This window comes from Pan paniscus, chromosome 19 (genome assembly GCF_029289425.2).
Source record: "Pan paniscus chromosome 19, NHGRI_mPanPan1-v2.0_pri, whole genome shotgun sequence".
Lineage (NCBI taxonomy): Eukaryota > Metazoa > Chordata > Mammalia > Primates > Hominidae > Pan > Pan paniscus.
Genome location: NC_073268.2, coordinates 74472465 through 74489376, shown reverse-complemented (window position 1 = coordinate 74489376; position 16912 = coordinate 74472465). Strand labels below are relative to the sequence as shown.

General features: G+C 56.5%; 1 protein-coding gene across 13 annotated transcripts in view; it reads left to right on the top strand.

Annotated features, from left to right (window-relative positions):
- The window catches only part of TSPOAP1 (TSPO associated protein 1), a 27407-nt gene extending 10495 nt beyond the window's left edge, over nt 1-16912 (top strand). For 7 of the 13 annotated variants that reach the window (XM_034942561.3, XM_034942559.3, XM_034942560.3 and 4 more), the window contains 17 exons: nt 1709-1824; nt 2117-2226; nt 5501-6331; nt 6501-6652; nt 6990-7367; nt 7452-7691; nt 8045-8230; nt 8817-9656; nt 10256-10355; nt 10435-10586; nt 11229-11397; nt 11784-11855; nt 12273-12305; nt 12495-12598; nt 12682-12753; nt 12969-13079; nt 15692-16912. In XM_034942561.3, the coding sequence (XP_034798452.2) occupies nt 1709-1824; nt 2117-2226; nt 5501-6331; nt 6501-6652; nt 6990-7367; nt 7452-7691; nt 8045-8230; nt 8817-9656; nt 10256-10355; nt 10435-10586; nt 11229-11397; nt 11784-11855; nt 12273-12305; nt 12495-12598; nt 12682-12753; nt 12969-13079; nt 15692-15871 (3846 nt within the window). In that variant the 3' untranslated portion in view covers nt 15872-16912. Of the gene's footprint in view, nt 1-1708; nt 1825-2116; nt 2227-5500; nt 6332-6500; nt 6653-6989; nt 7368-7451; nt 7692-8044; nt 8231-8816; nt 9657-10255; nt 10356-10434; nt 10587-11228; nt 11398-11783; nt 11856-12272; nt 12306-12494; nt 12599-12681; nt 12754-12968; nt 13080-13740; nt 13803-15691 lie in introns of all 13 variants that reach the window. The other 6 variants (XM_003817382.5, XM_003817380.5, XM_003817381.5 and 3 more) reach the window with 5 other exon arrangements.

The window sequence follows — 16912 nt, the reverse complement described above, 5'->3', positions numbered from 1 at the left end:
TTTGGCTTGGGGGAAGGGTGCAGGGCAGGTGGCCCTGACCTCTTCTGGGGTCCCCAGGAGTTGGGTGGCAACTTCTGGGGTCCCAAGTTGGGAGGTGGGAGGCCTGTGGATTCCTCCCGTGGGCGAGGGGCTCAGGTGGAGCCCTTCCTGCCCTCCACTGCCTGCCTGCAAGCCCCACCTGGGGCCACCCCAGCCCACCCCTGGGAGGCCCAGGGAGGCTCTGGAGTGCTGGGCTGGATGGAGGAGACACTTGGGCACCAGGATCTGCATAATGAGACTGTTCCTAAGAGCATCTGTAGTGAAAGCAGGTGGTTGTATGAGAAAGCACATGTTCCAGGATCCAAATCCCAGCTTTGCCTTAGGCAAGTCACTGAGCCTTTCTGGGCTTCTGTTTCCTTATCTGAATCTTGGAGCTAATAAAACCTGCCTTCTAAGGTTGTCGTGAGAGTTAAATGAATACGGAACCTGCCTGTCTCAGTGTGGGGCACACAGGATGTGTGCTCAACATGGGGCAGCTGTTATTATTACTAAGCTCCTGGGCATCACTCATAGCTCTGGTCGTCAACTCATCCTTCTTTCTACCCACAAACCCCAGAAGGTGGAGGAGGCAGGTCAGAAGCAGCTCTGAGAGCCAAACATTCAGAAAGTGGTAGAACGAAGCCCTGGGCCTCTATTGCCCCCTCGTGGGATAGAAGGATGGTGCCAGCTTTGGATGTGGTTGTGGAGAGGTTGCCCACTTGGTCCCCTTCTCCCAGGCACTGGCAGAGAAGAGAAGACAGCCTGTTCCCCAGGCTACCCCAGCAACCTCAACAAGGGTCAGAGAATTGGGGTGCCCTGAGGTTGCGGTGCCCTGGGCTGTGGGCCGGGCAAGTAGACGGGAAGTTCTGAGTTCCAGAGCTGAACAGCAGACACACTGTCACTCGGCTAGATGCAGGGACCTCTCAAGCTCCTTCTGCCTCCTTTCTGCCTCCTTGCTTCCAGCGATTTACAGTTGGGGAGCTTTGCTGAGGGGTTTCTTTTTTCTTTGTTTTTGTTTGTTTGTTTGTTTGTTTTTAGACAGGGCCTCGCTCTATCCCCCAGGCTGCAGTGCAGTGGCGCAATCTCAGCTCACTGCAACCTCTGCCTCCTGGGCTCAAGCAATCCTCCTACCTCCGCCTCCCAAGTAGCTGGGACCACAGGCGTGCACCACCACACCCAGCTAATTTTTGTATTTTTAGTGGAGATGGGGTTTTGTTATGCTTCTCACGCTGGTCTCAAACTCCTGGCTCAAGCAATCTGCCCTCCTCAGCCTCTCGAAGTGCTGGAATTATAGGCGCGAGCCACTGCACCTGGCAACTTTGCTGAGTTTTTACCTTAAGGAACCAAACCAAACTTCTGTTGACACCCACTCCCCACACCAGCATGGCCTGGGCCCCTCTGAGATGAGGGAAGTGGCTTTATTTCCTGGCGGGTGCAGTAGAGGCTCAGGGAGGGGTCTGGGTTATCCCCACTGCCCCTGCCCAGGGCAGCTGGGCTCTGCCAGGACGTGCTGTCTCAGGCACTAATTTAGAGAGCATCAGGGGGTCCTTGCCACTGGTCCTGTGCAGCATGTATGTGCTCATTTTCCCTCCTTAAAGCAATAGGTCCTCTGGCTCAGCCTGGAAACCTGCCTGCTTGGCGTTTGGCCCCAGGCCCTGAAGAGAAACCAGCCCTTTCTGTTTGCCCCCAGGTGGACACAGCCAGTGAGGTAGAGGAGCTGGAGGCAGACAGTGTCTCCCTGCTCCCAGCTGCGCCAGAGGGCAGCCGGGGAGGAGCCAGGATCCAGGTCTTCCTAGCACGTTATAGGTGGGTCCCTCACCCTCACTGCCCCCTAGCCCAGCCCCAGCATTTGGGGTATAGGAGGGGGCAGGGTGGAGCTAGAGACCTCTGGAAGTGGTGGGGGCAGTACAGGACACAATGGACCTATTCTAATAACCTAGTTGGGCCAAGGTGGGTGCAGTGAGGGCTCAGCTTTGCTGGTGGTGGACAACCACAACCAAGTCTCCGTAAAGGCTCAGTGCAGTGGGAGAGAGAAGACAGGACATGGAAGTGGAGTGTAGGTCACTCTCCTCCTCCTCCTCTGTGCCTCCCCTAACAGCTACAACCCCTTTGAGGGTCCCAATGAGAATCCAGAAGCAGAGCTTCCGCTGACAGCTGGCGAGTACATCTACATCTATGGCAACATGGATGAGGATGGCTTTTTTGAAGGTAGGAATGTAGTGGGGGGTCATTCTGTCCATTCCCCTGCCTTTGAGCCCATGTTCCCAAAGACGGATATCCATCCATCCATCCATCCATCCATCCATCCATCCATCCATCCCCTCTGCCCAGCGTGCTCAGCCCACCTTAACTTTTTGGTCTCAGCTAAAAGGCATACAGAGACCTAGTGGCCACTGGGGAAAGAGAAAGAAGGGAGTCTGGCTCCAAGCAGGACAGGACAGCATAGTCCAGATGGTGGAGAGAGTGTCACAGGAGATTTTGGCTAGATTCATTTTTGTGTGGATAGTCAGGGTGTGGCAGTGTTTCACACTAGTGACACCTGAGGTCAGGTATGCAGCACAGATTTGATGCTGGACTCCAGTCAGGTATGCGAAGGAGGAATCAGGGTAAAGATCCCAGGGGAAGGTGTTCGCAAGCGGTTAGCAGCTGTCAGGGCCCAGGCAGGGTGTCTGCTTCAGGGAGGTTCTGCAGCTCCTGTGGGGAGTCAGAGGGCTGATCAGGCAACTCAAGGCAGATGCCTCATTGAGACTGGGCACCATGGGCCTGCGGAAGACATGGCCTTGGGAGACTCTCTCAGGGTGGCTCTGGCCTGGGTACCACCAGGCTGAGTCCATCAGCAGCAGAGGATGGCACTGTGTAGAGAATTGGATGGGGCATGGACAGGGCAGGGCGAGAGCCGCAGCTGTGTGTAGAGATTTAGGAACGGGCTTAGCTCTGAATCTGTAACCCTGGTAGCTTGGGAGCCTGCTCAGCTTCTTTTCCCTGGGTCCTCTGCCTGTTACTTGAGGAGCTGCTGAGACCCATGGTACCTGGCTTTGTGGCCTAAACAGTTAAACTCCCTACAGGGGTAGATTACGAAGATCAGAATTAAAAAGCTTTCAGGAAAATAATACTTTATAAATGAAGAAAAAAAAAACCCACCCAAATCAAAAACCAAAACCCAAACACTTTTTTTTTGGAGGGGGCAGCAAAAGCATAAGTATTAACTAACCACAAATGACTAGAATTTGAACTCTGCGATCTCGGATAAATTGGGATAGATGTAAATGCCACCGGGGGCGAGACGCCGTATTCCCTGTCCAACCTTAGCTAAAGGACTGCTTCGTCTATGTCTGGGCCACCTAGGCTGTTCTCAGCTGCATGGGCTTCTGGAGCATGTGCCTGACTCCGGCCCAGGCTCCAGCTTCAGCCCTGCAGGCTGGAGATCCTCTTAGTGTGAAGACTCCTGCCTTTGTCTCCCACTCCACAGTGCTGGTGCTTATGATCGTTTCCTAGGGCTGCAGGAGCAATTACCATAGAGTGGCTTGAAACAATAGACATTTATTCTCTCACTGGCCTCTTCTGGAGGCCAGAAGTCTGAAATCAAGGTATTGGCAGAACTGCATCCCCTTGGGGGCTCTAGGGGAGGTTCCGTTCCTTGTCTCTTTTAGCTTACGGTGGCTCCAGTTGTTCCTTGGCTTATGGCCACCTCACTCCAGTCTCTATCTGTGGTCACCATTGCCTCCTCCTCTTAGTGTTTCTCCTCTGCATGTCTCTTATAAAAACACTTGTCATTAGATTTAGGATCCACCCGGATAATCTAGGATGATCTCATCTCAAGATCCTTAACTTAATTACATCTGCAAAGATGCTTTTTCCAAATAAGGTCATGTTTACAAGTTCTGGGGATTAGAACATGGACATGTTTTTGGGCGGCCACCATTCAACCCTCTACAGTGCTTATTATATCAGTGAATTTATTGACAGTCCCTCTTGTTTCTTCAAGTTCCTTACTTTTTTTTTTCCTAGCATAGGCAGAGAGAGAGAGGGTGGAGGTGAGGGGCACAGATGACTGTTGGGGGAAACTCCAGGCCCCCCTGCAGCTCAGACCTGCCTACACTCACCCCTCTCCCCTAAGCCCTGGCTCGTGCTCCCCCTTCCTCTCAATAAAGCACACCAGCTACCAGCTGTCTGTTTCCTGAGAACTTTTTTTCTTCTTTAAATTGACCGTGACATTACATGCTGGGTGCCCAGCTTCCTTGACATCCCTCAATCAAACAACAACAGCAAATGTTTTAAAATACTCTCTTGTCAAGTCTTCAGGAGAACTGATGCAGGTAACAAAACATAACCATTGGTGGTTGCCTGGATTGACTGCTGTCAGTCATGCTGCTAGACACAGGCCTGCTGGGGCTCCTGATCCTTCTAGAACTTACAAGTGACTATTTCACTAGCACTTACTTCATTTGTCTCTAAAGATTCCTCCTTTACCCTGCTGAGTTGGTTGTCTCTCTCTCCCTCTGTGGATGTCTGCTGTTCACAAAGAGAAGTTGAGGGGCACCCTGGCCCCTATTCCTCAGGCCCAGGTAAAACCCAACCAGCAGAATTTTTTTTTTTTTTTGATACAGCATCTTGCTCTGTCGCCCAGGCTGGAGTGCAGTGGCGCAATTACGACTTCTAGCTTCTGCCTCCTGGGCTCAAGCAATCCTTCCACCTCAGGCTCCTGAGTAGCTGCAACTGCAGGCGTGCCACCACTCCCAGCTAATTTTTGCATTTTTTGTAGAGATTGGGTTTTGCCATGTTGCCCAGATTGGTCACAAACTCCTGGGCTCAAGCGATCTGCCTGCCTCATCCTCCTGAAGTGCTGGGATTACAGGCATAAGCCACCATGCCTGGCCAGTTTTCTCATCCTGACCTGCTTATTTTTTAAAACTTTAATATGAAATTATGAAATTATTATTGCAATTTTTAACACAAAAGTTTTCAAATGTACAGAATATATTTGAATATTTATATACCCAGCACCTAGATTCAACAATTGTTAAAACTTTGGCATATTTGCTTTATATGTAGGTTAAACATGATTTTAAAAGCATTATGATATTTTACCTTGAAATACTCAACATGCTCACTTAGAACATGATATTCTCCATCCTCGCAGCCCGAGTGTCACCTGGTGGCTTATTAGAATCACAGAATCTCAGCCCCATCCAGACCCAACCGAGTTAGAATCTGCATTTTAACAAATCTCTAGGTGATTCATATGCAAGTTAAAATTGAAGAAGCACTGTCCTATAGAACCAAAATACTATTATCAGACCTATCTCTAATCCAGATCTTTACTGCTCTTGTCTTTTAAAAGAATTGACAGTTAAATGTTGATTTGAATCAAATGCTGAAGATCACCCACTAGCAGTTGCTAAAATGCATTTATTATACCGTTTTTTCTTTATCTCCTCTCTGTCTTCCCCTGCCCTGCCCCTTCCTGTCCTCCTCCTGCCAGGAGAGCTCATGGATGGCCGAAGGGGCCTGGTCCCTTCCAATTTTGTAGAGCGTGTGTCGGATGATGACCTCCTGACCTCCCTCCCTCCAGAGCTGGCCGATTTGTCCCACAGCTCAGGCCCTGAACTCAGTTTCCTGAGTGTAGGTGGGGGTGGCAGCAGTAGCGGGGGCCAAAGCAGTGGGAGAAGGAGCCAGCCCAGACCTGAGGAGGAGGATGCAGGGGACGAGCTCAGTCTGAGCCCATCACCGGAGGGCCTGGGCGAGCCTCCTGCCGTGCCTTACCCCCGCCGTCTGGTGGTCCTCAAGCAGCTGGCCCACAGCGTGGTGCTGGCCTGGGAGCCGCCTCCTGAGCGAGTGGAGCTACACGGCTTCCATATCTGTGTGAATGGGGAGCTGCGACAGGCCCTGGGGCCTGGGGCGCCACCCAAGGCTGTGCTGGAGAACCTGGACCTGCGGGCCGGGCCCCTTCACATTTCTGTCCAGGCCCTGACTAGCCGGGGCAGCTCTGACCCACTGCGCTGTTGCTTGGCGGTGGGTGCCCGGGCCGGAGTGGTGCCCAGCCAGCTGCGGGTCCATCGGTTGACAGCCACATCTGCTGAGATCACCTGGGTGCCCGGCAATAGCAACTTGGCCCATGCCATCTACCTCAATGGGGAAGAGTGCCCACCTGCCAGCCCCAGTACCTACTGGGCCACCTTCTGCCACTTACGGCCTGGCACACCCTATCAGGCCCAAGTGGAGGCTCAGCTCCCACCCCAAGGGCCCTGGGAACCAGGCTGGGAGAGGCTGGAGCAGCGGGCTGCCACCCTGCAGTTCACCACACTCCCAGCAGGTATGTGGGCTTGGGCCCTGTTGTCCAGAACACCCAGGAGGCCAGGCCATGGGTGACGGAAGAAGGGGACCCTGATCTTATTTGCGTTATCAGGGAAATAGCAAATTGGGCAGGTATCTCTGATGGGGAGCGTCCTGCATCACTGGGTCTTGTGCCCCCCTGCCCCCAGGCCCGCCTGATGCCCCTCTGGATGTGCAGATCGAGCCTGGGCCCTCCCCTGGGATCTTGATCATCAGTTGGCTCCCAGTCACCATCGATGCTGCTGGCACATCCAACGGTGTCCGGGTCACAGGCTATGCCATCTACGCTGATGGGCAGAAGGTATGGCCCTGCCCACTGTACCCTGGGAGTGGGGGTGGGTCCCTTCTTGCTATGCTCAGAGGTCTAGGCTCTCTGGCTTGGCACAGAGATGCCCAGCCCCTGGCATTTGGGTACCATGAGGCAGATGGGTTAAGAGCATGGGCTTTGGCAGCACATGACAGATTTTAGAACTGTTCCATCACTGAAGCCATATGGCCAGGAGGATGAAATGAGATAGGCCATGCAGAGGGCTTAGCACAGTACCTGGCATAATGCTAGCTGCCACTGCTGTCAGTGCATCCTCACGCTTGGCTGTCTCAGCCTCTGCTTCCCATCCTGTGCCCCCTCCACCCTGCAGATCATGGAGGTGGCCTCGCCCACGGCAGGCAGTGTACTGGTGGAGTTGTCCCAGCTGCAGCTGCTGCAGGTGTGTCGTGAGGTGGTCGTGCGCACCATGTCGCCCCACGGGGAGTCGGCGGACTCCATCCCGGCTCCTATCACTCCCGCCCTGGCTCCAGCCAGCCTGCCAGCCCGAGTCTCCTGCCCCTCACCGCACCCAAGCCCAGAGGCCAGAGCGCCCCTTGCTTCAGCCTCCCCAGGGCCTGGAGACCCCAGCTCTCCTCTCCAGCACCCTGCTCCCCTTGGAACTCAAGAGCCTCCAGGAGCACCCCCTGCAAGCCCTTCCAGAGAGATGCCAAAAGGGTCCCACGAGGACCCTCCAGCACCTTGCTCCCAGGTACCCTGTCCGGGGAGAGGGGAGCAGGTGCAGGCTGGCAGAGGGACCTGGGCTTGGGTCCTTCCTCAGTGCTCTCTGTTCCAGGAGGAGGCTGGGGCAGCAGTGCTGGGCACCTCAGAGGAGAGGACAGCCAGCACATCCACCCTGGGTGAGAAGGACCCTGGCCCCGCAGCTCCCTCACTGGCCAAGCAGGAGGCCGAGTGGACTGCAGGAGAGGCCTGTCCGGCCTCCAGCTCCACCCAGGGAGCACTGGCCCAGCAGGCGCCGAATACCGAGACGTGCCAAGGAGGAGACCCAGGGTCTGGGCTGAGGCCCAGGGCTGAGGTAGGGGTTTGGGGACACACTGTGTCACTTCAGAGAATTGAGGCCTGTCTCCCTACCTTTTGCCAGCCCAAATCCAGTTGCCCTCTCTGCCTGTCCTCTGCTCTGGTCCTGCTCTCACACCTTTGGCTGTGCTATGTGTCTGTTTTTCTTCCAGGATTTCTCTGTCCCATGTGGCTCCCATCTCCCTTCTCCCACCCTGCCCCTGACCCATGGTGTACCTCCCCCATTTAGGACATGGCTCTTTCTCCCTCTGCCAAAGGACCCTTGTTACTGTGGCTGGGGCTGACCCTGCCTGGAACCCCCTGTGCCTCCTCACTGTCCTTATCTCTCCTGCCTTGCCTCACTTCTTGCAGAAGGAGGACACAGCAGAGCTTGGGGTTCATCTGGTGAACTCCCTCGTGGACCACGGCCGCAACTCAGACCTGTCAGACATCGAGGAGGAAGAGGAAGAGGAGGAGGAGGAAGAGGAGCTGGGTTCCAGGCCTTGCTCCTTCCAGAAGCAGGTTGCTGGCAACAGCATCAGGGAGAATGGGGCCAAGGTAACGGGGTAGGGATGGGCTGTTGGGCCCCAGGCCTCAAACTCCGGGGCCTCCCCACTGTGTGTCAGCAGGTGCTCTGACCACCACTGAGTGCCAGAAACATTCTAGGTCTGTGGCCTGGGCCCTGTCCTAAGCAGAAGATAGGAAGTGCCCCAGGATTGGCCCCTGCCCTCCTGGAAAGAAAGGGGAAGGGGAGGAGTTCATTTCTGTACCTTCTCTCCCTCCAGCCCACCAGATACAGCGCCCTGGCCAGGGGAGGCCGGTGCCACCTAAGATGCTTGTGCTGGTAGCTTCTGGGGAGGGGATGGGGAGGCCTGCTCCTCAATGCTCCTGTCCCACAGGGGCTGGTGACGGTTCCTAGAGTGTGTTCCCTAATTCTTCCTTTGGCTCTCACTGGATATGTGTGTGAATTTGGGCCAGCCACCGTCCCTCTGGTTCTCTCCTCTCGGAGGAAGCCGTGGGAGGGCTGTGCGGTTGTCCGTAACCCCTGCCTTCGTTTGAGGGCAAAGATCGCAGCTCTCTCTCCTCTTCCCCATGCATCTCTCTTCCCTGCTGTGTTCTACTCCCACCTCCCCACCTCCACCAGTCCCAGCCCGACCCCTTTTGTGAGACTGACAGCGATGAGGAGATCTTGGAGCAGATCCTGGAGCTGCCCCTCCAGCAGTTCTGTAGCAAGAAGCTCTTTAGCATCCCGGAGGAGGAGGAGGAGGAGGAGGAGGACGAGGAGGAGGAGAAGTCAGGGGCAGGCTGTTCTTCCCGAGACCCTGGCCCGCCTGAACCTGCATTGCTGGGGCTGGGCTGTGACAGTGGTCAGCCCCGAAGACCTGGCCAGTGTCCCTTGTCTCCTGAGTCCTCCAGGGCTGGAGACTGCCTGGAAGACATGCCTGGATTAGTTGGTGGAAGCAGCCGGAGGAGAGGAGGGGGCTCCCCTGAGAAGCCCCCAAGCCGCAGGCGGCCTCCAGATCCCCGTGAACACTGCAGCCGACTTCTCAGCAACAATGGGCCCCAGGCCTCTGGACGACTGGGCCCCACACGGGAGAGGGGTGGCCTCCCCGTAATTGAGGGCCCCAGGACTGGACTAGAGGCTAGCGGGAGAGGCCGACTGGGCCCTTCCCGGAGGTGCTCCCGTGGCCGGGCGCTGGAGCCTGGCCTGGCCAGCTGCCTTTCCCCCAAGTGCTTGGAAATCAGCATTGAATATGATTCGGAGGACGAGCAGGAGGCGGGCAGCGGGGGCATCAGCATCACCAGCTCCTGCTACCCTGGAGATGGGGAGGCCTGGGGCACAGCAACTGTAGGAAGGCCCAGGGGGCCTCTGAAGGCCAATTCAGGCCCCAAGCCCTACCCACGCCTCCCAGCCTGGGAGAAAGGGGAACCAGAGCGGAGAGGCCGCAGTGCGACGGGCAGAGCCAAGGAGCCACTCTCCCGGGTCCGTGCTCACTCCCCGCCCTGGGCAGCCCCTGCCTGCTGCCACCTGGTGGCCCTGCTTGCTGCCCACCAGCAGCTCCCATTCCACGCTGCCTGCCTCCATCAGCAGAGGTGGGGCCGGGCCTCCGGGCTCCCTCACCTGCCTCCTCCCACCCACATTCCACTGCTTTGCTGCTTCTGCTGATCAGAACTGGGATGCACAATATTCTATCACTAGTCGCCTGTTGCGGCCTGTGGGCAGGGTCGCCCTTTCCTCTGCATAGCTAGTAATGGCTTCAGGACGCTGACTGTGATGCCACGTCCAGGGTTACCTGCCCTGATGCTGACGGGAGGCCCTCCTCTCGCGGGCTCCTCAGCCAACTCCAGTCCCCTCTACTCCACTCATCTACTCGCGGGCTGGGGCTGGGGCCTCCCCTCCTGCCCTCCCTCCCACTGTGGGGGTGTCTGAGGTCTCCAGCAGGCTGGGCCGAGGCTCCAGGAGAGGAATGCTGTGCTCCTGCGCTGCTGTACTGCTTACGCTGATGGGGCAGAGCTGGGGGAGCACGAGCCCACCAGAGGGATGGTGTGTTACTTTTGCCATCTGTTGCCCTCTTTTTGCAGGCAACAGAGACCGGAGAGGCCAGAGGGCAGGACGGCTCTGGGCGGAGGGGCCCCCAGAAGAGAGGTGTCCGAGTCCTCAGGCCAAGCACTGCAGAGCTAGGTGAGCACCTGATGGGGCTGGAGCTAGAGCTGCTCGGCCAGAGCTCGCTGCGTCACCGCCCTCTCCACTGTCTCCACAGTCCCTGCGAGGAGCCGCTCAGAAACACTGGCTTACCAGCACCTACCCGTCAGGATCTTTGTGGCTCTGTTTGACTATGACCCCGTGTCAATGTCGCCCAATCCTGATGCTGGAGAAGAAGAGCTTCCCTTCCGAGAGGGTCAGATCCTGAAGGTGACTGATTCACCATCAGGGCTCAGAATTCCAAACACCAGCTAGGTCTTCCCTCCTCCCTCCTTTCCTCCACTGGAGGTAGCACAGAATCATGGTGGAGAACATGGCTTCTAGAGCAGATGACATGGGTTTGGACCTGACTCTGCTGCTTCTAGCTGTGTAACCTTGAGTAGATTACCTAGGCCCCCTGGGCCTCAGTTTTCTTATTGGTAAAATGGGGATAATATTAGTGTCTACCTCACAGGGTGGTTTGTGGATTAAATGATCCAATGTACATAAAGTGCTTAAACTGCCTGAGACATAGGCAGCACAATCTAACTATCTGCTGCTGACATTACTATTTTTATTACTCCTCCAAGTATTGATTAAAGGCATTTTGCTATTGCTCTGAGACTAAGGAGATCCATTCTGGGGTGGGCAAAGGGCATGGCCATGTAGACAGTGAATGGGGATAATACAGAAAGGGCTGTCTTCTCCTATCCCTCTGATCCTGTTCTTTGCTGTTTTCCCCCTTTTCCCATTTCATGGCATACAAAAGGGAGAACATTCTTCTGCATTTCCAAGTGGGGTGTTGCTGGGGTTCGGGGCCTAGGGGCACAGGGAGTGAGCAGAACTGGCTGAGACCACTGGTTTTGCCTCCAGGTGTTTGGGGACAAGGATGCCGACGGCTTCTACCAGGGCGAAGGTGGGGGCCGGACAGGCTACATTCCCTGCAACATGGTGGCTGAGGTGGCTGTGGACAGCCCTGCTGGGAGACAGCAACTGCTCCAGCGGGGTTATTTGTCCCCAGATATTCTCCTTGAGGGCTCAGGTATGACCTGCTGCTGTCCCTCACCCACCTCCCACCAGCCCCCTTCCAACTCCACCTGACCCTGAGCAATTGTTGTGTCTGGGATGCTCCCACTTACCCAGACTCTAGCAGAGCCTTGGAGCCTGCCTTGAACCCTGCGGCGTAGTGGTCAGACTGTACGTGGGCTGGCCGCGTGGAGTGGGCATCTGTTGCAGAGGGGAATACAGCCATGCAGCCAGGAATTTTGGGTCCTGGAGGTTGGGTGGGGCTCTTGTCAGGGGTGGGAGAAGAATGCCCTTACGAAACAAGCTCAGTAACCCAGCACGGCCCTAAGAGGAAACTCCAGAGTCCCAGTCCTGTCTCTCCCACCTCCCCTGCCTCGCTTTCTCTCTGCTTTTCTGGATCAGGGAATGGTCCGTTTGTGTACTCCACAGCCCGCACAACTGGGCCTCCTCCCAAGCCCCGCCGCTCCAAGAAAGGTGGGTAAGACCCCATTCTCTCTCAGGTGCTGGGAGGATGTGTGTGCTGGTGGGTGGCGCTGCTTGGCTGTCTGGGGAGGCACCTCTGGGTTTTTGAGCAGGTAAAGGGAATCGGCAGACCACCCACATCCCCTGCCTCCCCCCATGGGGGGCTTTGTTCCGGTGGGGATGAGGGATGGTTTGTGGAGCTCTCTGTTCCCACAGGCACCTGACTATAAAATCCGTGAATCCCAGAGCGTGCCATTTACCCTTTCTGGGTGTTAGTTCACTGCCACACAAAAGGGTTGGGGAGATGCGCCCTCGGCAGCCTTCCTCGCCTGCCTCCTTGTGTGTGGGCGAGTGTCTGGCCTGCGCTGCAGCACCTGCAGCCTGGGTGGGCAGGGTGGGAGGGGGCTCACAGGCACATTCTTTCCACAGCTGAGTCGGAAGGCCCTGCCCAGCCCTGTCCAGGTGAAGGAATATCCCTGGGCCCGGGAGGCTGGGGAAGGAGATAGGGTGGGTGGCCCCTCTGGCCTCGCCTCATTGGCTACAGCTAGTGGGGAGGTGGTGACAGGGGGTCAGCAGGGGTCCGGGGCAGAAGACAGGATGGGGTGTAGGGCTCTCCAGAGAGTCCAGAGTCTTCTCCTACTCCCCCTGCAGGCCCCCCTAAGCTGGTTCCCTCTGCTGACCTGAAAGCTCCCCACTCCATGGTGGCTGCATTTGACTACAACCCCCAGGAGAGTTCCCCCAATATGGACGTGGAGGTGAGGACCCTCAGATAGAGCCCAGCAAAGGGGGCGGTGGCAGAGCCTTCCTGGGCCTGATGCCCTCCTCTTGTTTTCCACAGGCAGAGCTGCCCTTCCGGGCAGGGGATGTCATTACTGTGTTTGGGGGCATGGACGATGACGGTTTCTACTATGTGAGAACGTTGTTGGGGAGGGTGTACCATATCCCAGCCCCCCAGACTTCGGACAGGGGGATAGGCAAGGAACCCTCAGGAAGTCCGGAGGAATGGAATGGGTCACCTCCCTGGACAGTGGTTTTGGCCCCAGCTGTTCCCCAGGGGCATCAGAGTCGAGGGGCAGGGCCAGAGCCTCTTTCCTGATCTCAGTCTCACCGGCCTCTTCTCTCCAGGGGGAATTAAATGGACAAAGGGGCCTGGTTCCATCCAACTTCCTGGAGGGCCCTGGGCCTGAGGCAGGCGGCCTGGACAGGGAACCCAGGACACCCCAGGCTGAGAGTCAGGTCAGTGAGGAGCTGGGCTCCCAGCTTGGCAGGGCAGTCTACCCTACTGGTGGGGTGGTAGGGCCAGGGCAGTGTTGCGGCAGGGGTGCAGCTGGGGTGGTCATGCAGGTAAGCACTGTGTCCAGCGTGCAGCCGCTAATTGACCACCAGAGGGGAGCCCCACCAAGCAGCTGCCCCCCAGTATGTGCCCCTCTCTGCAGAGGGATGATAGCTGTGACCCTGACCCTCAGGCCATCTCGCCAGCTGCCAACACCTGGTGGCTGACGCAGGTGAGGGGGCCCTGCGGAAAAGGACCCCTCTGCCTCACACCTGTGGCCAATCAAAGTCCCTGTTTCAGGACACTCCCACCCTGGGGGGGGTCTCCATACCTCCCAGGTGCCTTTGGAAGCCAGTTGCCCAGCCAGGCCCAGCTTCCTGGGTTCTCGTTCCTAGAGCTTGCCTCTCCTTGGGGTGAGTGGAATACAACTAAGCCTCCACTCTCAGAGGGCAGGGAGAGAGGGTGAAGAGGCCAAGCCCCAGCCAGAAAACTCAGGGCTTCCATGTGTGAACGCAAAGGCCTTGGAGAGTAGGGCCCACCCCTGTGCAGGGCCACCTGGCGGCCGGGCGGAGAAGGTGCGGGTCTGTGGGTAACCCATCTCCTCTCTTTGTTCCCTGTCCTCAGAGAACGAGGAGGAGAAGAGTCCAGTGCTAGATGGAGATAGATATATGTAGAGAGAGCAACATGTAAGTGGGGGACTGCCCCCCTGTGTGACCGTCCACCCCCACTTGACCATAATCAGACAGTGCTCCTTTGTCTCAAATACTGGAGCTGACCCAGCTTTCCCACTGTAGTCCAGGGAATGGCGAAGGAGAGCTTGCCATGAGCCAGATTTGCATGAAGAGTCATCCCTCCCCCTCCCTGCTCCCCTTGCCTTGCCTTTACCCAGGGCAGTGCCAGCTGTCATAGGATTACATGTCATCTTAGTGTGTGATGTCCCATATTAGCTGATGCTTCCTATTCTATAACACATGTGGTTTATAGAACATGACGTGGCATCCATATTAGGACTCATCCATGGTATTATGCTACTGTGTGGCTATGGTATTATAATATCATAATTATTACTGGTACCAGGGTGACACTGTAATGCCACCAGTAATAATAGGCTTCCCACCCTTGTCCTCTGCATTGTGACCTGTTAGGGTGATCAGATGCATGGTTTACCTCCAACTCTCAGTTTTCTCTACTTGGGGGATAAAAGGGGAGGTTTGGCCAGGTGTGGTGGCTCATGCCTTTAATACTAGCTACTTGGGAGGCTGAGGTGGGAGTCACTTGAGCCCAGGAGGTCGAGGCTGCAGTGAGCGGTGATCACGCCACTGCACTCCAGCCTGGGTGACAGAGCAAGACTCTGTCTCAAAAATAAAAAAATAAAAGGGAAGTTTGAGTAGTTCAAATCCATAAATAACCCCAAACCATTATTCTCTGGGGCTCAGAAACACCCTCCTTTTGTTTCCCTAACAACCTCTCCCTCCTGGATGTTGTGGAAGGAGCCCTAAGAGGGAGTGGGAAGGGCCTGGGGCTCGCCAGCCGGCTATTGGCTCTGGCTGGTTGGGGGTAGATGCTTTGGCCTCTGTGGGCAGCCCTGCCACATCACTGCAGGCCTAGGGCGGGGGTGGGGCCTCGGTTGTGCACCCACTTTCCTTGCCTCTGGCCTGGGCTCTATAGTTGGTTCTGGCTGGGAGCCTGCCAGGCTCTGGGCAGCAAGTGGGAGTTTGAGGAAGGGAAGACATGCAGGCTGGCAAGAGCTGACAGAGCTGTGCCAGGTACCAGAGGTGAAGGTGGGAACATAGGTGTAGGGGGCTTTCTGGTGGCTTCTCTGTTCTCCCAGCTCCCTGGCCTTAGATCACTAAGGAGCGCCGTCTGGGTGGGCTTGAGGCAAAGGGAGTGGAGTCAGGAGGAGATTCAGTAAGGGAAAAGATGCTAGAGCCTCCAGAGCCTGTGGTGGGGGCTGAGTGATGCCCCCAGCTGTGAGTCCCTCTGGGTCCTTGGCCTCCCCGCAGTCCTCTTAGGGGCCCTTAAGGGAGAGTCCCAATCTTCCTCCCCATGGAGTGGGTACTGGCTCCACACCCTGAAGGCCTGGGGGGCCACATCTGCTGGGTTTGGGGAGACACTCTTTCTGTCTATGAGGGGCTGTAGAAGCTACCTTCCTTGGCAGTGACAGCTGCTTCTAAGCAGTCCTTGTCCTTGCGCTCCATGTTTTTGGAGGGAGTGACATGGGAGAAGTTGGGGGCACCCATCCTGAGGGGCAGGTTCCAAGTACTCTTGGGCCCTGTCAGCCCTGCACCCTAGAGGGAGAAGGGAAGGGGCCTGCCCAGGGTCACAGGTGAGCGATCCAGAACCGAGACTGCATCCCCTGGGACTCCCAGCTTAGTGCTCCCTCGGCATCACCCTCCCCATTCACCACCTGTGCTGTGTGTTTCTGACAGTGGTGGGAGGTGAGGCCCTGGTTCTCAGCGTCAGCCATGGTTCTGTGACATGGGAGGCTGCAGGCCCCTTAGGCTGTGGAAAAAATGGGTCAGGGGGTCAGGAGGGAATCAGGCCCTGACCTTGCTCCTTCTGTCTCACATTTCAGGACTGGGGCTGCACCACACAAGGGTCCCCAGGGCCCCCAGGTGGGCCTTGTACCCCCAGCTCTGGCAGCGCCCCCAGGATTGAACGTGGGGAGCCCCAGGGCAGAAGCAAGAAGGTGTGGGGTTTCTTCTCCAAGGGGAAGCAGCTCCTCAGGAGGCTGGGCTCTGGGAAGAAGGAGTGAAGCTGTGGCCCATCCTGCAGGCAGAAGAGGCCCTGAGAGGCCCCCAGATCACTGTCTCTGCTGAGCAGGGAAGGCTCAGACTGGGCCCAGAGCCCCCGTTCTTCTGCGTTAACACTGTGGCATTCAGAGGGAATCAAAGAGCCTTGGTGAAGGTCAGAGCTAAATGACTCCTTAAGGATGAACTCTCTAGAGAAGCACCTTCCTCCTACAGGAGGGGAAACTGAGCCCACAGTGAGTATGTAACTTGACCAAGGTCACTGAGCCAGGACTGGACCCAGGACCCTCGCGTCCTGGTCCACCCACCTCGTCTACTAGTGTCCCACAGTGCTGCGCTAGTACCTTCTGCCACCCTTCCCAGTCCCAGGACGGGCCCTGGAGGGAGAAAGGAGCCTGTGCCCCCTGATGGCTCTGGCTGTCCTGATCCTGTCTTCCCTCCCCTGAAGGAAAGTTTGCACTGGATTTTCTTGGAGCCCCATCTCCCCAGCGGGCAGGCGGGCGGAGCCTGTATATATGTACATACTCAGTGCCTCAGTTCAGCTTCCTCCACCTCGCTTCCACTGCACAGGCCCAGGAAGGAGAAAGGCCAAGCCAAAGTGGGCCCCACCCTGCCCCCGTCGTGCTCCATCCTTCCCTGCCGGGGCCTGCTGGCCCCTGTAAGGTCCCGCCCCCAAAGACCCTGGGGCCAGCGGGGCCGAAAGCGGAGTTGGGTTTGCCTTATTTTGCTCATTGGATTCAAGTTCTTTTGCATAGTTTTCTTCTAACCCCTGTTGGAGTCCAGGGGCTGGAGAAAAGGACAGATTTATGCAGCTATTTTCATACATTCCCTGTTCAGAGTGGGGTAGGGGTTCTCCACCGTTACCCGATCCACTCCATCCCCCACCCTCTGAGGGGTGAGTGTGTCTTTGCATGTTTCCTTTGCTGTGGTGGGAGATAGTTTGACTGAACCCCCACCTCGACCTTGGTCTCCAGGGGTGTGGAATGGTGGGGGAATTTGTTTAAAAAGACATTTTATTATAATAAAGTCTATTTTCACAAAATCTA